At 37.9% G+C, this 21,237-nt stretch overlaps 1 protein-coding gene and 1 long non-coding RNA gene across 8 annotated transcripts in view; one reads left to right on the top strand and one right to left on the bottom strand.

Moving 5' to 3' along the window:
* The window catches only part of EVI5 (ecotropic viral integration site 5), a 77,730-nt gene that overhangs the window by 53,609 nt on the left and 2,884 nt on the right, over nucleotides 1-21,237 (bottom strand). For 4 of the 7 annotated variants that reach the window (XM_061379270.1, XM_061379264.1, XM_061379265.1 and 1 more), the window contains exons 2-10: nucleotides 13,180-13,231; nucleotides 12,718-12,947; nucleotides 8,413-8,602; nucleotides 5,116-5,340; nucleotides 4,012-4,086; nucleotides 3,122-3,247; nucleotides 2,227-2,370; nucleotides 1,341-1,430; nucleotides 1,130-1,227 (exon numbers count right to left, since the gene is read on the bottom strand). In XM_061379270.1, the coding sequence (XP_061235254.1) occupies nucleotides 1,130-1,227; nucleotides 1,341-1,430; nucleotides 2,227-2,370; nucleotides 3,122-3,247; nucleotides 4,012-4,086; nucleotides 5,116-5,340; nucleotides 8,413-8,602; nucleotides 12,718-12,947; nucleotides 13,180-13,188 (1,187 nt within the window). In that variant the 5' untranslated portion in view covers nucleotides 13,189-13,231. Of the gene's footprint in view, nucleotides 1-1,129; nucleotides 1,228-1,340; nucleotides 1,431-2,226; nucleotides 2,371-3,121; nucleotides 3,248-4,011; nucleotides 4,087-5,115; nucleotides 5,341-8,412; nucleotides 8,603-10,540; nucleotides 10,669-12,717; nucleotides 12,948-13,179; nucleotides 13,232-21,237 lie in introns of those variants that run through there. The other 3 variants (XM_061379267.1, XM_061379263.1, XM_061379269.1) reach the window with 2 other exon arrangements.
* On the top strand, nucleotides 14,293-17,462 carry LOC133226114 (uncharacterized). Its single transcript, XR_009729409.1, has 2 exons — nucleotides 14,293-14,618; nucleotides 16,580-17,462. It is a non-coding gene; the product is annotated as an uncharacterized LOC133226114 (long non-coding RNA).

Below are 21,237 nucleotides of genomic sequence, written 5' to 3'. Positions count from 1 at the left end.
AAGAAAACAGCTTGGAAAGCACTGAAGACAAGAAGATGCAAAGATATTTGAGATAAATATCTTAAACATGTAAAATAATTTTGGCCCCTCGCCAGCAAACTACAAAATTGTCCCAGATGAAAAAGGTAGCAACAAGAAAAAATAAGCTGAGGTCAACAACGTCTCTACAGAGGGCAGCCAAGGAAGTTTAGTTTGGAATGGTAGGATCTTAAACTCTATACACTTCTATGGACTTTCAGAGAAAGTGTTTTTCCTGAAAGCTTAGTTACTAGTTCTGTTTTAGAGAAGACTGCTCACTCTACAGCAACGATCATGGGTCACTGACAGAAGGACTGGCAAGTTCAACTCGAAAGACCCCAGCACAATCTGCAGTGCAAGAACAGTAACTGTACAATAAATCACAATCAACCGGAGAATTGCCAAACTTAATCCTGGAAAAGCACAGTATGTGCAGCTTGTCTTATCAAAACACAGTTTACCAAAGGCAGGAAAGAGAAGACATGCAACTAACCTTAAAAAATTAGTATTAACTCAGGATTTCAAACCCCAAATGAAAGTTGTTTCACAATTATCAATAGTATTACAAAGTTTCATCTATTTTAAACAGCATGACCATACACATGCTCTTCAGCGCTGCAAATACTTTTTCAGTTCCTAAGAACACAAGTCTTAAGAATTTAGGCCAGATCTTAAAGTTTAACCTCCTTTCCCTACTTCACCTTCAAAGAAACCCACAAAACAACCCAAACCATCCTCACCCCGAAAAAACCACACTCACACCCCCCCATGCCCCCAAGTTTTTTCTATTCATACCATGTCCACAGAAGTGCTGTAACTTCCCATAACTTGCAGGTTTCTTAAAAAGCTTTTCAGGTTACTTTATAAATGTGATATAACTCTATTATATACAAGAAAAAAAGCAAATACCGCTTTAGGGGAATTTTCTTGCAGACAGAACTTCAGTTTCAACCTCTTATATTATCACATACCAAAAAAAATTTAAAGATGGCAAATTCAAAATGAAATAGTGAATAACTATTACATTACTGATCAAGTTTAAACTGCTGTTTAAAGATAAACAGCAGTTCTTAGCAACAGTAAAATCCATTTCTCAAAATGTTATACCTACTTTTTCATCTTTTTTGCATTGTACTTGACTTGGTAAGATGCTTGGATTAATTTGTCTGGACCGCTGTCAAACTGATGCGGAATGACCTTTTGAAAGTGCTAAAAGCAATCAGAGCACAAGATAACATACAATTAATAGCTGGGAGGAAATATACACACACTCACATTACACATTTCAGACATCTCTAGCAATTATTATAACCTTAATTTACCTGTAACATTCCTTCCATGTCAAGTTGCAGTAACTCTGCTTGATTCATCTGAAGTACTGCTAAACCTACTCGAAATACTATCTCTAAACCCTGAAAACAGAAGAAATACCCAGTAGTTATTCATGGCATCATCAACAGCATAGAACAACCCTACTGTTCACTAATGTTGCCAATCTCATCCAGTTTCTCAAACAAACAAAAGGGTACAATGTACTTAAACTATTGAAACAGATACAAGGGAATGTCTTGCCCATACACACCCTCTTGTACACTCTGGAATGTAAGCGGAAAGGAGTCACCATTGACTTAGTATTTTCTAAACAGTGATTACAGAGAAAAAGAATAAATGGACCATAAACTTCGGTCTGTTCCCAGTTACAACCACACAAAGCTCCATTCCTAAACACAACTTAGGTGTCTTTGCAAAAGTGACTGAATAATTCCATGAGTTTCTTCTGCTACTGTACATCACCTGGACAGTAACAGATAACAACACTCCCTCTTCTTGGCCTGCATAATCTCAAGGAACTTCAATTTGGCTTGAAAGCCGCATCACTTTCCATCCCAAAGTTTCTATAATGCTGAGAAACTGAGGTCCCTGTTGGATGCAATGCTACTGCATCCGGAACTGACAGATATAGTAACTCTTCAACAGGCTTAAAGCAGAATTACATACAGTACCTACATTCAAAGACTTAGCTGCTCCTCCTTGGCAAACTACATACACAGACATCTTTCCCTACAAAATAATCTGATAAGCGTAAGGACTAAAAGCAGGACTATGTGAGATTTGTACACAATAGTGGGATTTATACCACTACCTAAAAAAAGTAGCTGCTTTTAACAGCTACTCTTGAAATAGAGCATATGAGTATTGAGTAGTTACCTCAGACATAAAGATATCAAATACTCTTGTTGCAATTGGTAGTGGAAAAGTTGTAAGGAATATAGTTAAAAACCATGACGATGCATACATAGAAGTGTGGAAACTCTGAGACTGAAAGTGCACATAAAGCTCTGGAAGATGTTCCTAGAAGAAAAAGAATATATGTTAAGCTTTTGCTGGGAGTTCTAGTGTGTCCATGGTTTTGAGAAATTTTGAATAATTGATATTTAGTACAGACAGCATCTTAGTAACAGAGGACTAGGAAAGACGGGACTCATCATTACCGAGAACCACGCAACTGAAGTCCCAATATTGAATACCCCGTAGCACTTCTACCATGCAAAACAGAGACTACAAAAACACCTCCTGATCATAATAGGAAGTCACAGGCTTGTAAATCCCAAAGTTATATCTAGAGCGGGCTACAGAGAAGAGCTGGAGAAATCTAGGCTATGGCCAGAGATATGTGTCTTAACATCCCACCCCGACCATCACATTCAGAAACAAACCACAAACCTGGCCAGGAAGAAAGTGTTCCAAGTGCCAAGTCTGAACACTTTTAAGTCTACATATGAGACTATTTCCCAGTTTGCATCGTTAAAAATAGCTATTAATTGGCTCTGAACACTTTCAGAATCTTCAATCCAAACAGAGTAAGACAGTCATATGCTTAACTATAGCAATAAAAATCCTCATGCTTGTGTTTAAAGCTAGTCACTGTCTCCCAAGATTAAAAATGTAGATCACACAGCCATATGCCTTTACTCCTGAAATTCTGACACTAGCTACTGTCAGAACAGCCTGTTAGCCAGCAGACATGCCCCCTGTTAACTGTAATTTCCAAGTTCCTTATTAAGAGTTACTGAAGAGAATGTTTGATAGATTTTGTATGTACCTGTATCATGCATTCAAACTGGTACATACAAAGGCCCAGTTCAGCCATGCTTGGTTTAAAGAGTTCTCGCAGTCTGTAATCTTGCATTAATTTAACAAACACACAGAATGCTTCTTCTTCTGGCATCTATAGTAAAAACGAAAAAAGCACAATAACAACCCTAGACAAATGCAAAGATATGTCAGAGTAATAAGAATATAGCAGAGTAAGCCTGGGAGGGTTTAGGGTGTTTTGTGTATGGTTATTTTGGGGTTTGGGTGGTTTGGTTTTTTTTTTTGGGTTTGTTGTTTGGTTTTAGGAGAGTAGAGGTGGTGGTGGCTGGTTTGCTTAGGATTTTTTTACTGTTGTTTGAGGAGGGAAGGAATGAGGTTTGGGTTTGATTGTTTGTTTTTTAAAGGATTTATAACCAACTACTGTAATGAAATTTTCTATATAGAGTTCTACTAAGTGGTTTTTAAAGTGAAATGGAGGTACGCACATTTCTTATAATGTACCCTACTTCATCATAAAACAAAATGCAGTAATACAAAGGCAGCTTTAAGATGATCAAATCAACTGTGAAGTTCCATTAGAACTCCAAGAAGATTCAGTGTAATAGAACTGAGAAGTTAGTTAATAGTTGAAACAGCATTCACCAAAATAGCTCTGAAGTCTGCAATCCTACCTTAGCTCTGAGAAATAAATGTATTCTCAAAGACAGTATCTTGGCAAAGAGAACCACAGAGAAGAAATCTCATGTGATTTGTAGAGTGAACAGCAGTCCTTCACAATTCCATTGTAACAGAATGATGAAGGAAAGCTGTTCTAGAAATTCCCAGTAAGCCACTATGTTTAATAATGCATTCTAGCAGGGATTTTAAAGGTGCACGTATTTTTAATATCATGTTTACCTGCATAAGCAGTAATCCAACGATAAAGGCGCTTCCTTGACAGTATCCAACCTCCCGATCCACCAAAGAATAAGCCTGGGAAAGAAAGTTTAAAGACTCTCAACAATTTAAACCTCATTATGAATAAAAGGTAATAGTAGTTCATGCTATTACTTTGCTAATAACTTACTTTTCCTCTCTCAAATCCAGTGAGGAGAGACATTCTATGCAGAATATTTTAGTTAGATATTCTAATCACTACTTGTACAAAGGGATATGAACTCTGCTCTCTGATAGCTACAATGCTAAAACTAAGGTACACCAAAAAAAAAATAAACATGTTTTTCTCAACTACAGGAATTGGCCAGAAGATAACAGACATGGCTGGCATACAAACTGCACGAAGTTAATACTTGAAGAAGGAGACAGACGAAAGAAACAACAGGTTTTATCAAAAAATTATGTGCTTCAGTTTTATTTACAGGTAGAGGAAATGCAGTGATCTCCACGCAAGTTGCGCCTTCATTTAAGAGTTACGGAAGTTACTCTGATTTGGAAACATGCTAACTTTTCTGTTGAAATGATGTTAAAGTCTCTCAAAATTTAAGCTTTAGTACAATGAAGACAAAACAACGCAAACAATTTCATGGTGGCATTCTCATTTTGTGCTTAGGCACTGTAACAACTGCACATTAGCTTGTACCTGCCGTTTACTGCTACCACTTGCAGCTCAGAAACACTTGAAAACTGAATGATAGTTCTGATTTACAATGCTCTTGTCTTGGCTAACACTGTTTACTTAACAGTACACTTTATTCCATTATACTATCAGCAGTTAGAATGGGACTTAGTTTTAATGGAAGCTTAATAAGTTTAAATCTCTTATAATGTAAAGCCATTAACTATAGAAGTAACATACTTAAAAGATAGTTTTCAATAGCTGGAATTGTAATTAGTGGAATACAATTTGTTAAAAGCATTCCCAGTGTCAAGTAGAGCAAGTTTAAAAAAATATCTTAAGCACATGAAACTGATGCAAGTTCATGATACACAAAGCAAATTTTTCCCCAACCTTTTGTGCACATTCTTGCTAACGTATTTTGAAGGGCTGAAATACTGACTTACCTTCATGACATTGAACAAGACCTCCTGCCCAAGGCTGTCTTTTTCCTTAAAAAAGTCATGTTCAGGGTATGTTCTAGCAATGTCCCTTCTTATTAATTTTTCACAAGGAGATGTCATTTTCAAGAGCTCTGAATACTGATCCTTAATTGGCATGCTTTGAGCACTGCATAAGAGTTGCCAAACAATTGCTCTGAAATGATGAGGTATCCCTTTTCGAACAAGCTCCTAAAGCACAAAAAGGTATACAAATCTATTTATATTTTCTGAAAATATAAACATAAGCTTTAAGAACAAATCACTTCAACAAATAAAAGTTCCTCACAACTTCAGAAAATGTTTACATCATGTCACAAACCAATCATGCATTTTATAGTATGTAGTATAGTAGGTATATATGTGTAGTTTAGCATGTACGTTGATAGCTAAAAGAAGTAAGGAGACCCTGTATCATTTCAGGCAGCTAAAATAGCTAATGAAAGTAAACCCCTAGTATGCTACATGAAAAACTGAATATTCAAGTAAATTTAAATAAGAACTCCTATTACTCATAATTTACTGCAGTTAATTTTATATTTCACAGAAGATGACTGAAGATAATACCCTTCATTATATTTGTAGTGATCAAGAAATAAGAAATCTGTGATTAAAAAATATTTTCAAGATAGGTAAATGATAAGAACTGGAACTACCTGTAGCACAGCCAACTGCAGCAAAAAAACCTGCATAGTACTACTGTCAGAAATAATTTGGCAAACTTGACAACTTGTGTCTAATTTCTCTGCTGTGCCAGTATTTCCAAGTTCTCCTTTCAGAAAGTATTAAAATGCAGTTTCAGACACTAGACCAAGAAAACATTAAGTTCACAGGTACTGAAGTAACAGAATTTCCTTCATCTTCCTTGGAAAAGAAAAATCAGCTAGGTATTACACAATTCAGACCTTCCCAGTTTAAGAGATCTAAGAACCTGATACTTGTCTTTTCAGAAAGCACAAGCACAAAGTAGCCTTGTTGCTTGATCTGAAAACGAGAAAAAAAGCGTGATTCAGAAAGTTCACAGACTGTCTTCAAGGTATGCTCTGCATCAAGGATCAGTCTGACCTTGAAGATGGTCTCTTCCAGACAAGACAGTTCCTTTAATAATTTTTTGTATCTTAAGAACTTATCTATTCTCTCTCCTAAAGGAGAGTTTCTTTCACTAGTATTTAGTCTGAACAAAATCTCCTATCTGCAAAGCTTCCTCTTCTTCCTGTTTGTTCCAAATATTTCTCCTACTTTGCCAAATATCAAGAATAATTAATGCAACAGTGATAACTTTTAAAGATAATCTTGCTTTCAAGTTTTGTTTTTGTTAAGCTTGAACTCTACTGTAGGAGTTCTGCACCGCTGACCTCAATTTTCTAATATCCCACAATCTACAGCCTTCTTCAGACCATCCCAGTAAATGCCACTCCAACTATTTGTCTCATCAACGACACAACTATGAGGCCCTGCGTTATTTCCTAAAGGATTTCCAACTCCAAGACAACCACTCTCACACATCAGCTTTCCATATCTGTCTCCAGTTTTGTCAACAATGCACTATCAATGGACCAACAATGTGGATCAGTCACCTAATACCTCAAAGGCTACTAGTAATGAAGCATTGGCAAGTGGTTTCTTGTTTTAAGTTACTATGCAGCTACTTGACAGAGTAACAAGGTCAATCCCTTCAACATCCCTAAATGAACAGCAGGAAAACACACCTGCTAAGCAGCACTAAAGCAATGCTATTCTATATGCTATTATGCACACTGAAAAGCAGGACTTAAGTAATCCTTCGGAATCCCTCCATAAATAGGAAGAGAGTTCTGAAGTGGATCCAGAGATACCAGGATGGAGCATGTCACCTGTGCAAAAAGTTATATACACTTATGTATAAAGCGTAAAAAACTTAACAGGTATCTAATACCTTAAGACCTGCTTTCACAGCCAAGACAAAAAGATACCTATGCTGCTGAAGTCATACCTACTGGCAGAGCCAGGAAATACATATGCATGTTCTGGTATTCCATTGTAAATGCAGGATGGCACTGTTTAGGCTGACTCTTGATAAAACAAAAAACAAAGAAGATATTTAGAATTATTTAACTAGCAAAGGAAAAGTCACTAGCAATATACTTAAATATTTACCAGAAGTTAGTCAAATACTCCCCAAATATACTTGGCCAGCTGTAAAACCAAGTGTAATCATGAAACTTTAAAAAGTTCTAATGCAGGTAGCTCAAATGAATTCTTTCCAATCAGATATACTTATTACCATCTCACTTCTTTCTCTTGCCAGGCTCACATGGCCGCCTTCTCCTGGTATTTTGGGAACACCTTTCCAGAAACTTCTCCCTATGCAAGCTAGAAGTCTTGAATTAATTTTCTTTCCTTGTTTCTTCTCTCAAGTCATGTTCTCTCTTCACAACTGCTTCACATAAAAGATACTTTACTTTAGACCATTGTTCTGCCTTCCCACAACCTATTCATACGCACACATTTCAATCTGCTCAAAGGACCTTGAAATTTGTATTCTGCACATAGAACTACAGACTAGAGCCAATAAAGAACCAAAGCAGAACAGACTTGCCTACGAACAACAATCCCACACTGCTGTACTTTGCAGCCTCTGTAACATGGGTACGTTCAAAAGCCCTAGCTGCTTTTTAGTTTGAATTTAAAGTGTAACTGAACTCCAGGTCTGTACATGCTCACAACTAACCCAGACTGTACACATACTGGCCAAAGTTTGTTCCTGCTGCTCAGAATTTAGAAACTATGTGTTCTTATGCTTGAGGTCATCCCTGGGGTCAACACACTTGGCACGCACAAAAAACTTGAACTCAGAGCCTCATACAGTAGGACTGTCAGCTCTTCTAATGAGAATGCTTGAAAAAGACAGCTGCTCAGTGGGAAAATAATCATAGCATCCAGATGCCCTCAAGAGGGTTTTCAGTAATTCCATGTTGGAAGCTTGAAGCAAATCTTGCCTATATTCATGGGAATCTCTCATTAGAGGTAGACTGAAAGCTTTAGTATTCAAGATACAGTAAATAGTAGTTTTTAATAAAAGACATTACCTGGGCAAAGCCATTACCAAAGTTTGGTAACAGTTGCACAGGAAGCACTAAGGCTTAGGGATGAAACAGATTCAACTGGAAGCTCCTATTACATATTTATTTAAAAAGTAAGACCAACTGGAAGATAGAACAGTATCATCTGTATCACTTTACAATATAACATAAAAAGGGTAAACAAAAACTGTCCAATTACTACCTTAACTTGTTTTTCTTTCTTTTTCCGTACATCTTCCCATTCATTCACGATCCTCCCCCAGAGGATCCATGAGTCTTCTTCAAGATGGCTGAGATTGCTAGAAGCTGATGAACTAGATACAAGAGAAGATCCACTATTTCTTCTTGACCCATTTACTGATCGCAAAGATTTGCTATCTGTTTCCAGGAGCCTGCAAAGAAAGCATAAAAAAACCCCCACCCAAATAAATTCAAGTTTTTCTAATCATAGGACCACACTATTAATTGTTTAGAAGTCAAGTCTCCCAGACTCGTTACAAAGAATGCTTCCAAACTTTCCATGGAACAGTTTTTCTGACCTTCATTTATACTAAATTTGAAACGAACTGGTCAGTGTTACCGTTTCTTCGCGAGATCTCAAGTAATTCTGCAGACAGAACAGCAGCTCATGTTGCAGCACTTAAGAATGTCGTATCTTGCATCAACAGCACTAAGAGAAGTGAGATTTTAATACAAGTGTCATGTAGTCTCAGGTAACTAGATCTTAATACATGAAGATATAGAACTAGAGAAAGCACAGAAGCATTGCAAGTCCAGCTCTCTCTTACACATTTCTCAGTCAGCTATTAAAAGCCCAACAGAGAATAAGTGCAAGTTTTGTTTTGAGGCACAAGTACCAGCAAGAGGACTGATTTTGCCAGCAACAAAACCCCTACAACTATTGTGCATCAGACTGAAAAAGAGAACATAAAAGTTAAATAACCTCAATGATAGTTTCAAATTATATAATAGTTTGGGTTGTTAGGGACCTTAAAGATCATCTGGATTCAAATCCCCTGCCATGGGCTGGGACAAAAAAAAATCCAGTGTTTATTTGGAAAAAGTGAACAGAAGTCTTTCTAAGGAAAAGTAAAACGTCAAAGCTCTGCAAAAGAGAGTAAAGAAAAGAAAAAAATTAGCTTCCTCAAAGTCTACCTGATTACACTTTTAATTGACAATGTAAACACACACAGAAAAACTAAAACCTTAAGTAATTTTAAACACCTGACATTTGCTAACACTGTTCGTAACGCAACATGGTGTTTTACAAACAAAATCTCAGAGCTGAAGAATGAGGATCAGGCAACAGAAGTGGGTAGTACAGTAAATAATACAGTACAGTATAATAAAGTGCAGAGCTCAGACATAAGAACTTCTAGGATGCTCAGGCAGCAAGTTGTACATAAAGACATGCCAGGAGCTGGACAAGCTGCTGAAGGGACTTCCATGTTAGCTGCTTGCCAAGGCCATCAGTTTTGCCAGGAGCCAGAGATTCTGGGCAAAAAGGGATGTTTTTTGTCCTCAACTAACAGTGAGCCCCATAAGCAGGGGGAAAGTTTTTAGACCACATGTTTGGTAAGACCAAGTATTCAGACTGACTTGAGAAAGTGTTTGGCTATATTGAGCATTTAATTTGTGTTTAACTTCCAAGAATTCCTATGTCTGTAAATCAGAGTGACCTGGTTGAATAATTTCTCAATGCACATGCAAAAAAGCTAACCTTCCCCCCCCCCCCCCCCCTGCATTTCAGCAAGGTCAGGTTAGGCTTTAGGTGCTTGACAAATTATAACCCAAGTTAGATTTTACCCAAGATTGTACACAAATCTCAGCAGACATACCGATTTTTAAGCGCTCTGCTATGATTTAAACCAGCTTTCCCTGTTCCAAGCTTTCACCTACTGGTGTTCATAGAAGTTACAGAAAAAATGCCATTTAATTCATGAAGAGAGAAGTACAGTCTCTGCTCTATAAAAAAGTAGTATTTTGTTTGGAAAATGGTTAAATAGTAATGCCTTTGGGAAAAAAAAAAAACAACCTACTTTTTTCAAGACTAATTTTCACTTAGTCCATATTAATGGAATGCAGAAAATCTTGTTTTCAGAAAAAAATTCATTTTTAATGTTTAGAAACACGGCCTGTACTGATCCGTATTGAAAGTTTACAGTTTGAACGCCTCCTCTCAAGCCAAGACAGTGCCTAAAGATAAATTCAAAGCAGTCATAGAGGAAAAGCCAGCACAGAATAATCATTACACTTAAAAAAAAAAAACAGGTTTCATTTTTCACAGCTTTCTACAGAAGTTACAGTAAGTTTCTATAATTTGACCTTACCTGGATAAACTCATTATCCTTAGATTTGAAAACAGGAAGTTCTTTTTACAGTAAGAAGCAAGTTCTGTGGCTTTTAGTCAATGTTTTCTTTCACTTGAAACTTTATAAATGATTTACTAATGCCAAACAGCTCTGCCAGGACTCTGGACTGAGCTATGACATTATTCTGAGAAGACTTTCAGCACAATTGGGTTACAGAATGCTTTGTAAGACATAGCTTGATACAATTCGAGTTCTTTCCATTTCTAGCTGCTTAACTAATTCATGCTCTCCTTATTTACATAGAAGCCAGCAGTGAGAAAGAAACCTTTAAAAATATCCATCACCAGCAATTCTTCCAGCAGGCAGAAAGAATAGTTCCCTGTGTTCAGAGGACAACTTCTTGTCAACAAAGTGCCACTGTGCTAAAATGCAGACTCAAACTGTTCTGAAAATACAGTGTATATATCATGATAGCATCAGATTTCTGTATTAAAGTGTAAAATCTCATGAGAGAAGGTACACTTGATAGATAGCCTCTAATTAGAATTCGCACAAGACTAATGGGGACTTGAACAGGTCTGGCTAAAATTAAATAAAACAAGATTTGCTAGCTTACTTACTAAATGAAGAAAGCTTGACTTGAAAAAGAAAGCCTACCAAGACCAAACTCACATTCTTCTTTAAACAAGCAAGCTAGTCTAACTGCAGGGCTTAATGAGATGGCTCTGGAAGTAAAGACATTACACTCCAACACAGATAAGCAGTCCAAAGAACAGGTATTACTACTTTTCAAATAAAAGTTAGTCACTTAGTTGTGAACAGAGTGGAATGCCTCAGCTCAAATGCAAATCAGCTTTCTTAAAAGCACTCTAACTTTTCTTCTCCTGATAAATTTTCATTTGCACACTGAAAATTACATACAGCTCATCTTCAAAGGAGAGACAATCTCAAACTGCAAGTAGAAGAGAATGAGGTGTTCTAAAAGCTGCCTTCCATTCTCAGTCAAGAACTAGACAGATACAACTGTACTGCTATTAGACTGCAGAACATGAACATGAGAGAAGACATGCTACATGACAGAATGGCATTAGCTCCTCCTCCCAGTTACTCTTATCCTCTGCTGAAAGTTACTGCTCTCATAACTGAATCAGCAGAGTTAAAAATGAAAAACAACCACAGAGTTCCTCAACTGCCTCAGTGCAAAGTCCAGCACACCAGCAGAACTGGAACACAAGCTGGTTTGAGCTAAACTACCAAACTCTGCACTTCACTACAGCACGAGGGACAAATACTGCCAAGTTTAAAACCTATCTAGAGCTCAACTTCTGTGCAGTCAACCTCTCATGAACCACTGAAATACACTTGTCAAACAGAACCAAATTTTGCAAGAGGCCAGATGACTTTAAAGTCTTGTCTCAAAAGTGCAAACAAGTGTGGGCTCTGGTAATCCAGCATTAAGAAATCATACAGTCCAATTTTATTCCTTAGTGAGACAGACAACTTGCAATCACTGTGCACGTCAAGATCAACTGATCCAACTGAAAGTTGCATCTTGAGCTGTAGAAGGTGCAGATAAATATTCCCTTATGGAAAGGCTGCCAAGAAAATGGTTCCTTACCATGCTAAATAAACCAGGATCAACAGATAGAACTGATCAGGAATTTGCCTGTAATGAAATTAAGGCGTCATGCATTTATCATCATTAGTGTAACCACAGGAAGATGGCCGGACACTGCTCTGTGTCTAAACACAGCACATCATACAGTAGAAAGCAAGAACTGGGTAAAAATGGAAGAAGAGAAAATGGAATTCAGAAATCTAAGATTTCAAAAAGCTCACAGAAATAATATTTTTGATCTAAGAAGGCAAGGAGGTTATATTAAAATCTCATCCCTGAGATGCTCCATTTTAAATTGGATACTAAAAATCGTATGTCTCCAGTGCAATTTCTTCAGATTAGAGGCAGTTATAAACATCCCTGTAAAACCAGGAGAGAAAACACCTTTCAGAGTTCCACAAAGATAGAACTACTGCACAAGAACACAAGTTCTTAAACTTCACGGCCTTGACATTGCAATGTTGTGCCATGAAGCTTTACCAACTAGCCCCCTTTTAACAGTCTCTCTGCTGAAACTGCAATAAGCCAGTTTTAGTCCCATTACTGTTCTTGGAAGATCAAAAAGGTTTTCATTTACCTGTTCTGTTCCTCAAGTTTAGCCAGTAATTCTAAATCATCTGGACTCAGCTGTGTTGGTGAAGACGGCGATAGCACGGGTGTAGACAGAGTGGTAGAGGAGGATGTAGTGTGTAACGAGGCAGATGGACTTGCCACCTGACTGGCCATTTGACTGACGGTGTGCGAGACAGTGTTCTTCACCCATGAGAGAGTAGAGCTCAGTTTTCCTGCAACCTTGTCTGTCGCCACCTGCCATGACAAAAAGAAGAGGAGGCAATAGTTGTCTTTAATACCTTTATTTTCAGTAAACCTGCTGCCCTGAAAAAAGGAAAAGAAAATATACATGAAGGGATGCTGGGACTATGTATTTCTCCAGAACTGTCAAGTTGTTAGAAGCAACACAAGCATCAACAGTAATACAGTATCATAGACATAACGTGCAAGTTACATGCTGCTAAGCCACCAAAGAAAGTATACTCACAGAGCTCATTTCTGCAGTACAGAAATACTGCAGGATCCAGGATCAGCTCAGACTTCCCATTACAGAAATAAATAGAAATAAAAGCTTGTTTTAAAACATCTTGATAAACTAATAATGACACAGAAACCACTAAAAAACAGGTACAGAAATAGTCAACTACTTCCTTGATAGGCACCGGAGCACTTCACAAACACTTAAGGCCACCCACTGCTCACCTTCAGTTAATCCCTACAATGGCAGGACAGATAAGCAGGTGCACCACATTTCTAATCTACACCAAAGCACAAGATCCTCTAGCCAGTGCACAGGAAAGTCACCCAAGAATCTACATCCGTGAATCTACAACAGTTACTGAATGTCTTACATTAAGGTCTCTCACTGCCAGCTCCCTTTTCTTCCTCACTTTATCTCCAGGTGACCCTTACACCAAGCGTCTTTGTCCCCTGCTCCCACAGCTAACATATGGCTAAGCCTGGCATTTGAGAAGATTCAGGAGGAAGAGTGAGAGGTGTTACTAGAGCATAAGGGAGCTTCAAGCAGGCAGTCAAAGAGGTGAATGGGGACTGATCATAATCTGCTGCCACTTCTTGACCAGTGTTACAGGGTAGTGCAGCCCTAACAGATTGACTGATAACTAGAGAAGAAAGAGCAGCAGCCCCTGGAGATATTTTCTAATCAACCCCTCACTAGAGCTTCCTTCCTCAACTGAAAACATAAGATGATTTGATCTACAGTGATTCAGACCTCAATTCTTCCATGGCCCAACTTACAGAAACTCCAGATGCACCTTAAAGGAAAATCCAGCTGCCTAGCAAAATGTTACACTTTTCATAACCAACTCTGAAGAGCTGAAGTGGTGCTGCTGGCAACTATTTATTCTGACCTTTGCTGACTTCCTCTAAACACTGAATTGCTCAACAGTTGTCACTAACAGCTCTGCAGTACAGCCAGTACAGTAATTGCTAAGATACTAAAGACACTGAGCTACGGGGAAAAAAAAATCCCTTCCCAACACCCCTTAGTAGAATCTAATTAAAGCAGAATTTCAACTGAATAAAAGTAAGTCCGTCTCAGCACACTGTGCATGTACCTGAAGCACAGCATATAGACTGACTGGCTGTTAAAGAAACAGCTGCTTGACACAATGCTACCATTAATATTTTTGTGAATCAAATCCTGCAGTATTTTATTTTCATGTCATATTGAAAGAAAGACTCTTTGAACACCTTAAGTGTTTAGTATTCCTCCTAACAAAAGGAACACTACAGACCAACAGAGATCATAGATCTCCCCACTTCTTCTCCACCAGCAATATAACGCTTAAGAGCTCTTCTAGAGGACTATGAAAAGATTTCCAGTTTCCACATGCTTAACATGCATCCTGGAAGCAGTAATAAGATTTTGCCAGAAACCTTCAGCTGCAGGGATACACACCACAGGTAAGGTCCCAGGTGGTCCTTCTATCACTGTTAAGACAGGAAGCTTGGGTATATCAATGTTTAACAAAAAGAGACCCCAAACCAACATAACCTTTTAAAGATATTCTGAAAAATCCCTTCCAATACTATAACTTGTCACCATCTTTTATACAAGAACAGAGTAAAAATTGATACATGTTTCAAAACCTTGAGCTTAATACATGCATTAATATTTCACTCAGTCAATATCCTTTACCATCTATTACTGTGAAAGGATAAATTATTGCTGTTTCCCTTTTGAATTACGATAAAGGTAACTCATGCATCTCACTTAAGACTGATTATTTCCTTAAAGGCTTTAAACTGCCAAAAATATAAGTGATGCAACTATTAAAAAAATAAATGCTGGCAGAAACAGGCCCAATCTTAACAACACAGCAGAAATGACTGCCATATGAGCAGGTTTTAGGACTCACCCATTCTAAGGATTTTACATAGAAATATTAGAAAAGCAGTGATTTTGACTAATACCCTGTGTGACAGAAACAGGAAAAGAAAGTATGCAACAGGGTTTATCTCTTTACAAAGTAAAGTAACTAGGAAGACTTGAGGTGAAAAAGTAAAGCCAAGGTGAGTCTGGCTTATTCGTTATGAAGCTCATAATCCACGTTAGGATACCTGAAGCAGGGGCTGGGGTGAGGGGCAGAAATACAGAATCTTGCCAACATTCATTCATCACTATGCATTAAAACACACTAACGTGAATGTAGAAGCCAATTATGTTAAGAACACTATGAAAAGGCATGGTCAAAACAACCCCCATGCAAGACATCAGTCAAATGAGAACGATGCGCCTAACAGCACTACTATTTCTAAAAGCAGCTCCAAGTTTCATTACAACGTATTCAGAGAACTAGTAAAGTTTTCTGAAAAAAAGTCAGAACTATCTACTTGTTGAAATCAGTCCTTCTGCCTTTAATTATGCCAATGAGAATCATGGCAGCATGAACACTGGCAGATCCTGTCACTGGGTATCACCAGTTCCAGGAAACAGGAAAATCTGTATGAGCCTTTAGTTTAATGCCTCTCTGCTTCAGGGATGTGATTGTGCTTAACACAGCGTTCTGCAAAGACTCCGGAAAGCCACTACCATTAAACCTTTAATCTTTTCTTTGTATGTTTTGACAGAGTGTGCTCAAGGCTTTCCTAAACAAATGCTTCTTTTAAAAACTGGTTATTTTTTAACCAGTGATACTTCTTCAAGCCTGCAGCAGTGTCTCCCTTTTGGCATCCCTTCCTTTATAGAAACAATGGTCTGTACTTAGTTACAAAGTGTCCTTCCCTTTGCTACTCTACCTTAACCCGGAAATCATAGTCCATAGATGTGCTCAGCTGACTGTAGCAGTAACGAGGACAGCCAGATGACAGATACTCCACAGTGGCTGTCCCGAAACCTTAGCTAGATCACAGACATAAATCCAACTACACCAGAGAAGACTTTCACTTTTGCCATCATCCTCTCACAAAGCATACGAACCTCTGCTACTTCGACTCTGCCTTCTCTCACCCTGAAGCACTTGCACTTGTGCAGTTGCGCTATGTGGAGCCCTCCCATGCTGCACCATGGCAGTAGGTCAAGCCCAGACTCTGCTCCCAAAGCCCCAACACCTACCAAACCTAAGCAAGCTCTCCATCCCTGCAGCTAACTAGCTCAGGCTGGAAATCCTCCGTTAATGGTGTCTTTTGCTAAGCTCATCTGAGCCAGTTTTTCGACAGTGCAAAGAAAATTGGTCTCCTGATTATTCACAGCATTTTTCAGATGCTGAAGTTACATTTGAAGAGCATAAAAGATAACCTACATTGCCTGGGAAGCATGCCAAATCATCGAGAGCACCATCAGGATGATCAAGCCATTATTTATTATTTCTAATGTGTGATCAAAACCAGAGCTGACTTATTTTTAAGTATTGCTTTTTCCACAGAGGGGTCTTAGTCCGAAACCTGCTGATCAATCAGACTTCCAACACAAATGCTGCCCCCAGCTCACTACCACGGACACCATCAAAGATGTCCAGGTCTGGAGAGAAGCAGGCAGGGATACAATGCCTTCACCCTGTGCAGTAGGACACAGGGAGCTGAGGAAGCACCATGCAGCTCCAAACCAGGTACGCTCATTCTAGCTCCAAGCCACACCAACTGCACTGCTCCTGGTTTGCCAGCAGAGTTCAGTCACATCTGTCTGTCTAATACCATGTAGATACCTCCTAAATAAGTGTGTGAATGTTGCATTTGAAAACACTGATCTTTAAGAAAATGAGGGGGGTAAACCTTAACTGCTAAAGACTTTGTATTCTGGGGAAGCTTCTGATCAGAAAGCCAGCAGAACTACCAGCAATTCTTACCCATCTGGTCAGTCATCAGGCAAGGCACAGACCTGCCTGCTGCATACTTTAAGCTACTGAAAAGAAAATTAATGATCATATTGATGTTACACAGACATACATACAACGTGCAGTTTATATATGCCAATATTTATTTAGAATACATAAAATTCAGTATCTCAACATGCATTTAATATCTTTAATTAGCTACTGATCACAGCACTTTACCAGCTAGAGGATGTACAATACTGTGTTTCTTTAGTTACTCAGAAGAGTACGGCAGTGGAGCAGCACTGGAAATATTGTAAGTAAGGCAAGCTGAAGGTAGACTGCAGCATCCCGTATTATAGACAATTATATAAATCCCTTTCTCTGAGAATCCCAAGATAGCACTTTACAGTAAGCCAAAAAATGTTACTACCACATATTTTTGCACTTGCCAGACAGAAAATATTTGGTTCTCCATAAAAGTCTATTTAGATTTGATTTTTTAAAAAGGTATTTTACTATAAACACTGAATTAGCTTAATACTCATATTCTTCATTTTTCTAAGGAAAATCTGGATTCAAGTTACAGGTATCCTGATTACCCAAAATACTGTCTCATTTCATGACAAAGTAAAATAACTGCAAGCCTCACACAAACATACTATATATATGTTCTCTAATCTTTCTTCTCTTCCTGAAAAGAGAAAGAAATGGGAACTTCCAGAATACAGGAAGCAATCATCACACTATTCTATGTATAAAAAGAAGCCTCACATCATTGGGGCTGAAACTGTGTATGTGGTTTTCAAGCCAGTTATATGGCATTCTTTGGACCTGGTTTCCTGCTTGCTTCAAAAACAGTTAATGGCATTCTAATACCTGAAGAATAAATTAAACTGACTCAGTCAGTGACATATGCAGGAGAGGCAGCTGGTGAATCAGCCCGTTACCATACTTCCTGACAAGCTCAAAATCCTAATTTAGGGCTCAAATATGGTTCCACTATAAGCGTCTTTTATACCTTCAATGCTACAAATTCACGCCACTGATTTTTGCTGAAGTCTGGGGAAAAAGTCCTGATTTACCCTCATATTCCTGATTTTTCTTGTAATATCACCTGACAATGGTTAGGAATATTATGGCTAGCACTCACCAGGTTCTATTTCACTGGACATTCACAAGCTCTCTAAGTCTTTCTGATGCAAAGCACAAAGCAGTCTAACATTTTATATTGTGTAAATCTCAACCTACCAGAAAGCTTTCTGTAGTATCATTTAATAAATACACATCCTTTAAGTCATCTTCAGACTCTAACATGTTACAGTTTTGATGGTTCCAAAACATGTCAAAGAAGAAACTTAAAGGTTTAAGTTCACATATGCGACATAATAATCTAATACAAAAAGGCATTTTAAGGAGATACTTCATTGAAGCATTGTACTGACCCACTAAAAGTTGAAACCATTGCTCAAAGTCATATGAGTAACATTCCAATCACTGACCAAGTTGCACTGAATCCTACTTATTTCCAAGAAAACCTCCAGGTTTTGAGTTGCCTCTGAAGCCCAGTGTGGTCGGCAATCTGTCAAGCACTGTCCCAGTATGCTAACTGGGAAGACAAACCACAGTGCTTCTGCAGACACTACCTCCTGTCCATCTAAAGATAGTTTCTTTTATCAAACAAGTTTCAAATCTGATACAGAAATGTAACAACCTTCAGGAAACCAGAAAGATCTCCTTTCAGTGAGAAAAGAATTGAATACAGTGCCTTTGTACAAAAGATGGCTGAGAGCTCCTCAGAGCCGCAAGAGAAAAGGCTGACAGACTACAGCAAAAACCTTAACAGCTTTTGTTCCTTTGTTCTCTTAGACCTCAGTTTGGAAAATATATTTGTATTTGAGGTTCAGCATACCAAGTTACATGCATACATACTTGAAGGACCACCCCCTTAGCTAACAAAACACAGGGCAGAAGCAGGTTAACCAGCTAAAATAAAGAACTGCAAAATCAGTTTGGTTTTGAAGTACAGTGGAAGAATTCTTTTTTCAATAAAATGCAATCCAATCATTTAACTGTAATTCAAGTAAGAATCATCAGGCACTTATAACACATGCTGAAAGACACATATGTTTATCATTAAAGCTCCTTTCCACAGATTTTGCTTGCTTTCTTGTTCCCCAAAGCCTAGCTTCCTTAATGCTGCTTTTAGCCAACTTCCTCCTGGAAAGGAGCCAGGACTAGCATCTAAACTACATTAGAGAAAAAGCAAACAAAAGTATACAAATGCCGTTAAATTTACTAAAGGCCTAAAGTCCATATTTTGGAGGTGAGAAACAACACATATTTTTAAATATTCACTAAGCTCCAATTAAAACCAATGTTTTTAACACAACTCTTAATTAAAGAAAGTATACAACATTTGCAAGGAGTTAAATAAGCTGAAAAGGATCCAATATCAGCCAATATGAAAATACCATTCCATGCAACCTCTGGTTTTATGTACCAGCAGCCCAAGTATTTTGCAGGTGTCATTCTCCTTGTTTATAGGGATTAGATAAATTTACGTCACAATCTACAGGCTAGAGCAAAAATGCTCACCTCCCATTTACCAAGGTGTGCATATGCCCCTTTCCAAAGGGATTTATTAAATGAGACTTGATGGAGAAGCCAAATAACACAAACATGGCCTTACAGAATATGCTGACACTTGATTTACTACTTACTAGAATTTTAAACAAATCAGGCGACAGTGGTTGGTGAGACCCTACCTTCAGTATCTTACTCTCCTTTAAATGAACAGCTAAAGGGTCGACTTTCTATTGCTTACACTCAAATTCAAAAGAGTAAACTAGTTTCTAAATGACTGGCTGATAACCAGCTTTACTTGTGGGCTATAAACTCATTGCAACCTGCAGCCACTGATAGAGAGCAAGAAATAAAAGGTCCAAGTTTCAGAAATGAGAAGTGTAACCGATTTAGTAATTTCCACATAGGAAAGCTGTCTGAGCTATTAAATAAATATAGTGGATTTAGACCCAAGTGCAGATATCAACAGTCAATTCTGTTGACACAATCCATGCCAACACCTGTGGTCTTACAGTAACAATTTCACCCACCAATTTCCTTGGTATACCCATGACTTGTCTCCACAAGCACTTACAGTGTAACTTGAGGCAAGCATATTTTTGCAGCTAAAAGGGTCGTCCTCTATGCTACTGGAGGTTGCAAGAGTGCTCCCGCAGCACTTAGAGAAAACTAATTTTCCTCAGTTATTGCATAAAGAAAAGGGAGATGGGTCTTCAGAGAGATTATATACCTACTCATCATCAAATGAAATCAGTTATTTTCCAATTGGTTGACCACTGACTTTTATATTTTCATTTGGAAATAAGAATATTTACTTCTTTCAAAAAGGCTTACTAGTGGGAAATGCAAGAAAGATCAATGACATATTATTTTTAGTGCCAGTCTCACACTAAGAAGACTACATAAAAACCCCAAACCTGTTCTATCGTGGTCTATCTTATTATGGAATTTTAACTTACTTTTGCCATTCTGTCTTTAGAAAGACTGATCAAATTCTTTTTCCAAAGGGATGAGAAATATCTACTAAAGCTTCAGCCAAACCCATGAAGTTCCACCACTAATGCACTCAAAGGGAGAAGAAAAATAAATATTTTGCTTAATGAATATTGGGGTTTATCTCTGCTATTTGAGACAGCATGGAAGTTGAAATGCCTTTTTACTATGCCTGAAAGTAATTCACTGTTAATGTACATAATCAAGAAGAACACCTGAAAAATGAGAGCTTTAAACTTAACTTCCTCCATACAATGTCACCCTAGAGAGCAATGTGGACAGTTCATGTCCAGAATGTTAGGGTTTGGCTAACTATTGGTTTTTAACACCCATTTTAAGCAACACTCAATAGTTCTACCCTTCAGTAAACTCTTCTAACATCCTGTTAGTTTGCAGTACACAGTCAACTGGTGGCAACAACAATCCTCTATTAAAGGACTGGCCCCATCTGCCAGGGTGATGAAACCAAAGAAAAAAATGCATAGTTAATAGTGCCTATGATGAGGATGAGTCAGAATTCTCTATCATCATAATGCAATTATACTCTTTTAATTTAAAAAAAGATCAAAAACATGCTATGGTGTCATTATACAGGTATTTAATGCTATGCTAAGAATCACTAAGACTTAGTCATGACAACATGGTGTAGGAAAACTCAGAAGCTTGAGAAGTTCGAGAGCTTACCACATAGC

The sequence above is a fragment of the Neopsephotus bourkii genome, unplaced genomic scaffold (assembly GCF_033783945.1).
Source record: "Neopsephotus bourkii isolate Nb327-2 ecotype Australia unplaced genomic scaffold, CSIRO-AGI_Nbou_v1 NB_1768, whole genome shotgun sequence".
In the NCBI taxonomy this organism is placed as follows: domain Eukaryota; kingdom Metazoa; phylum Chordata; class Aves; order Psittaciformes; family Psittacidae; genus Neopsephotus; species Neopsephotus bourkii.
Note: the sequence above shows the minus strand (reverse complement) of the source record. Positions and strands in the feature narration are given on the sequence as shown.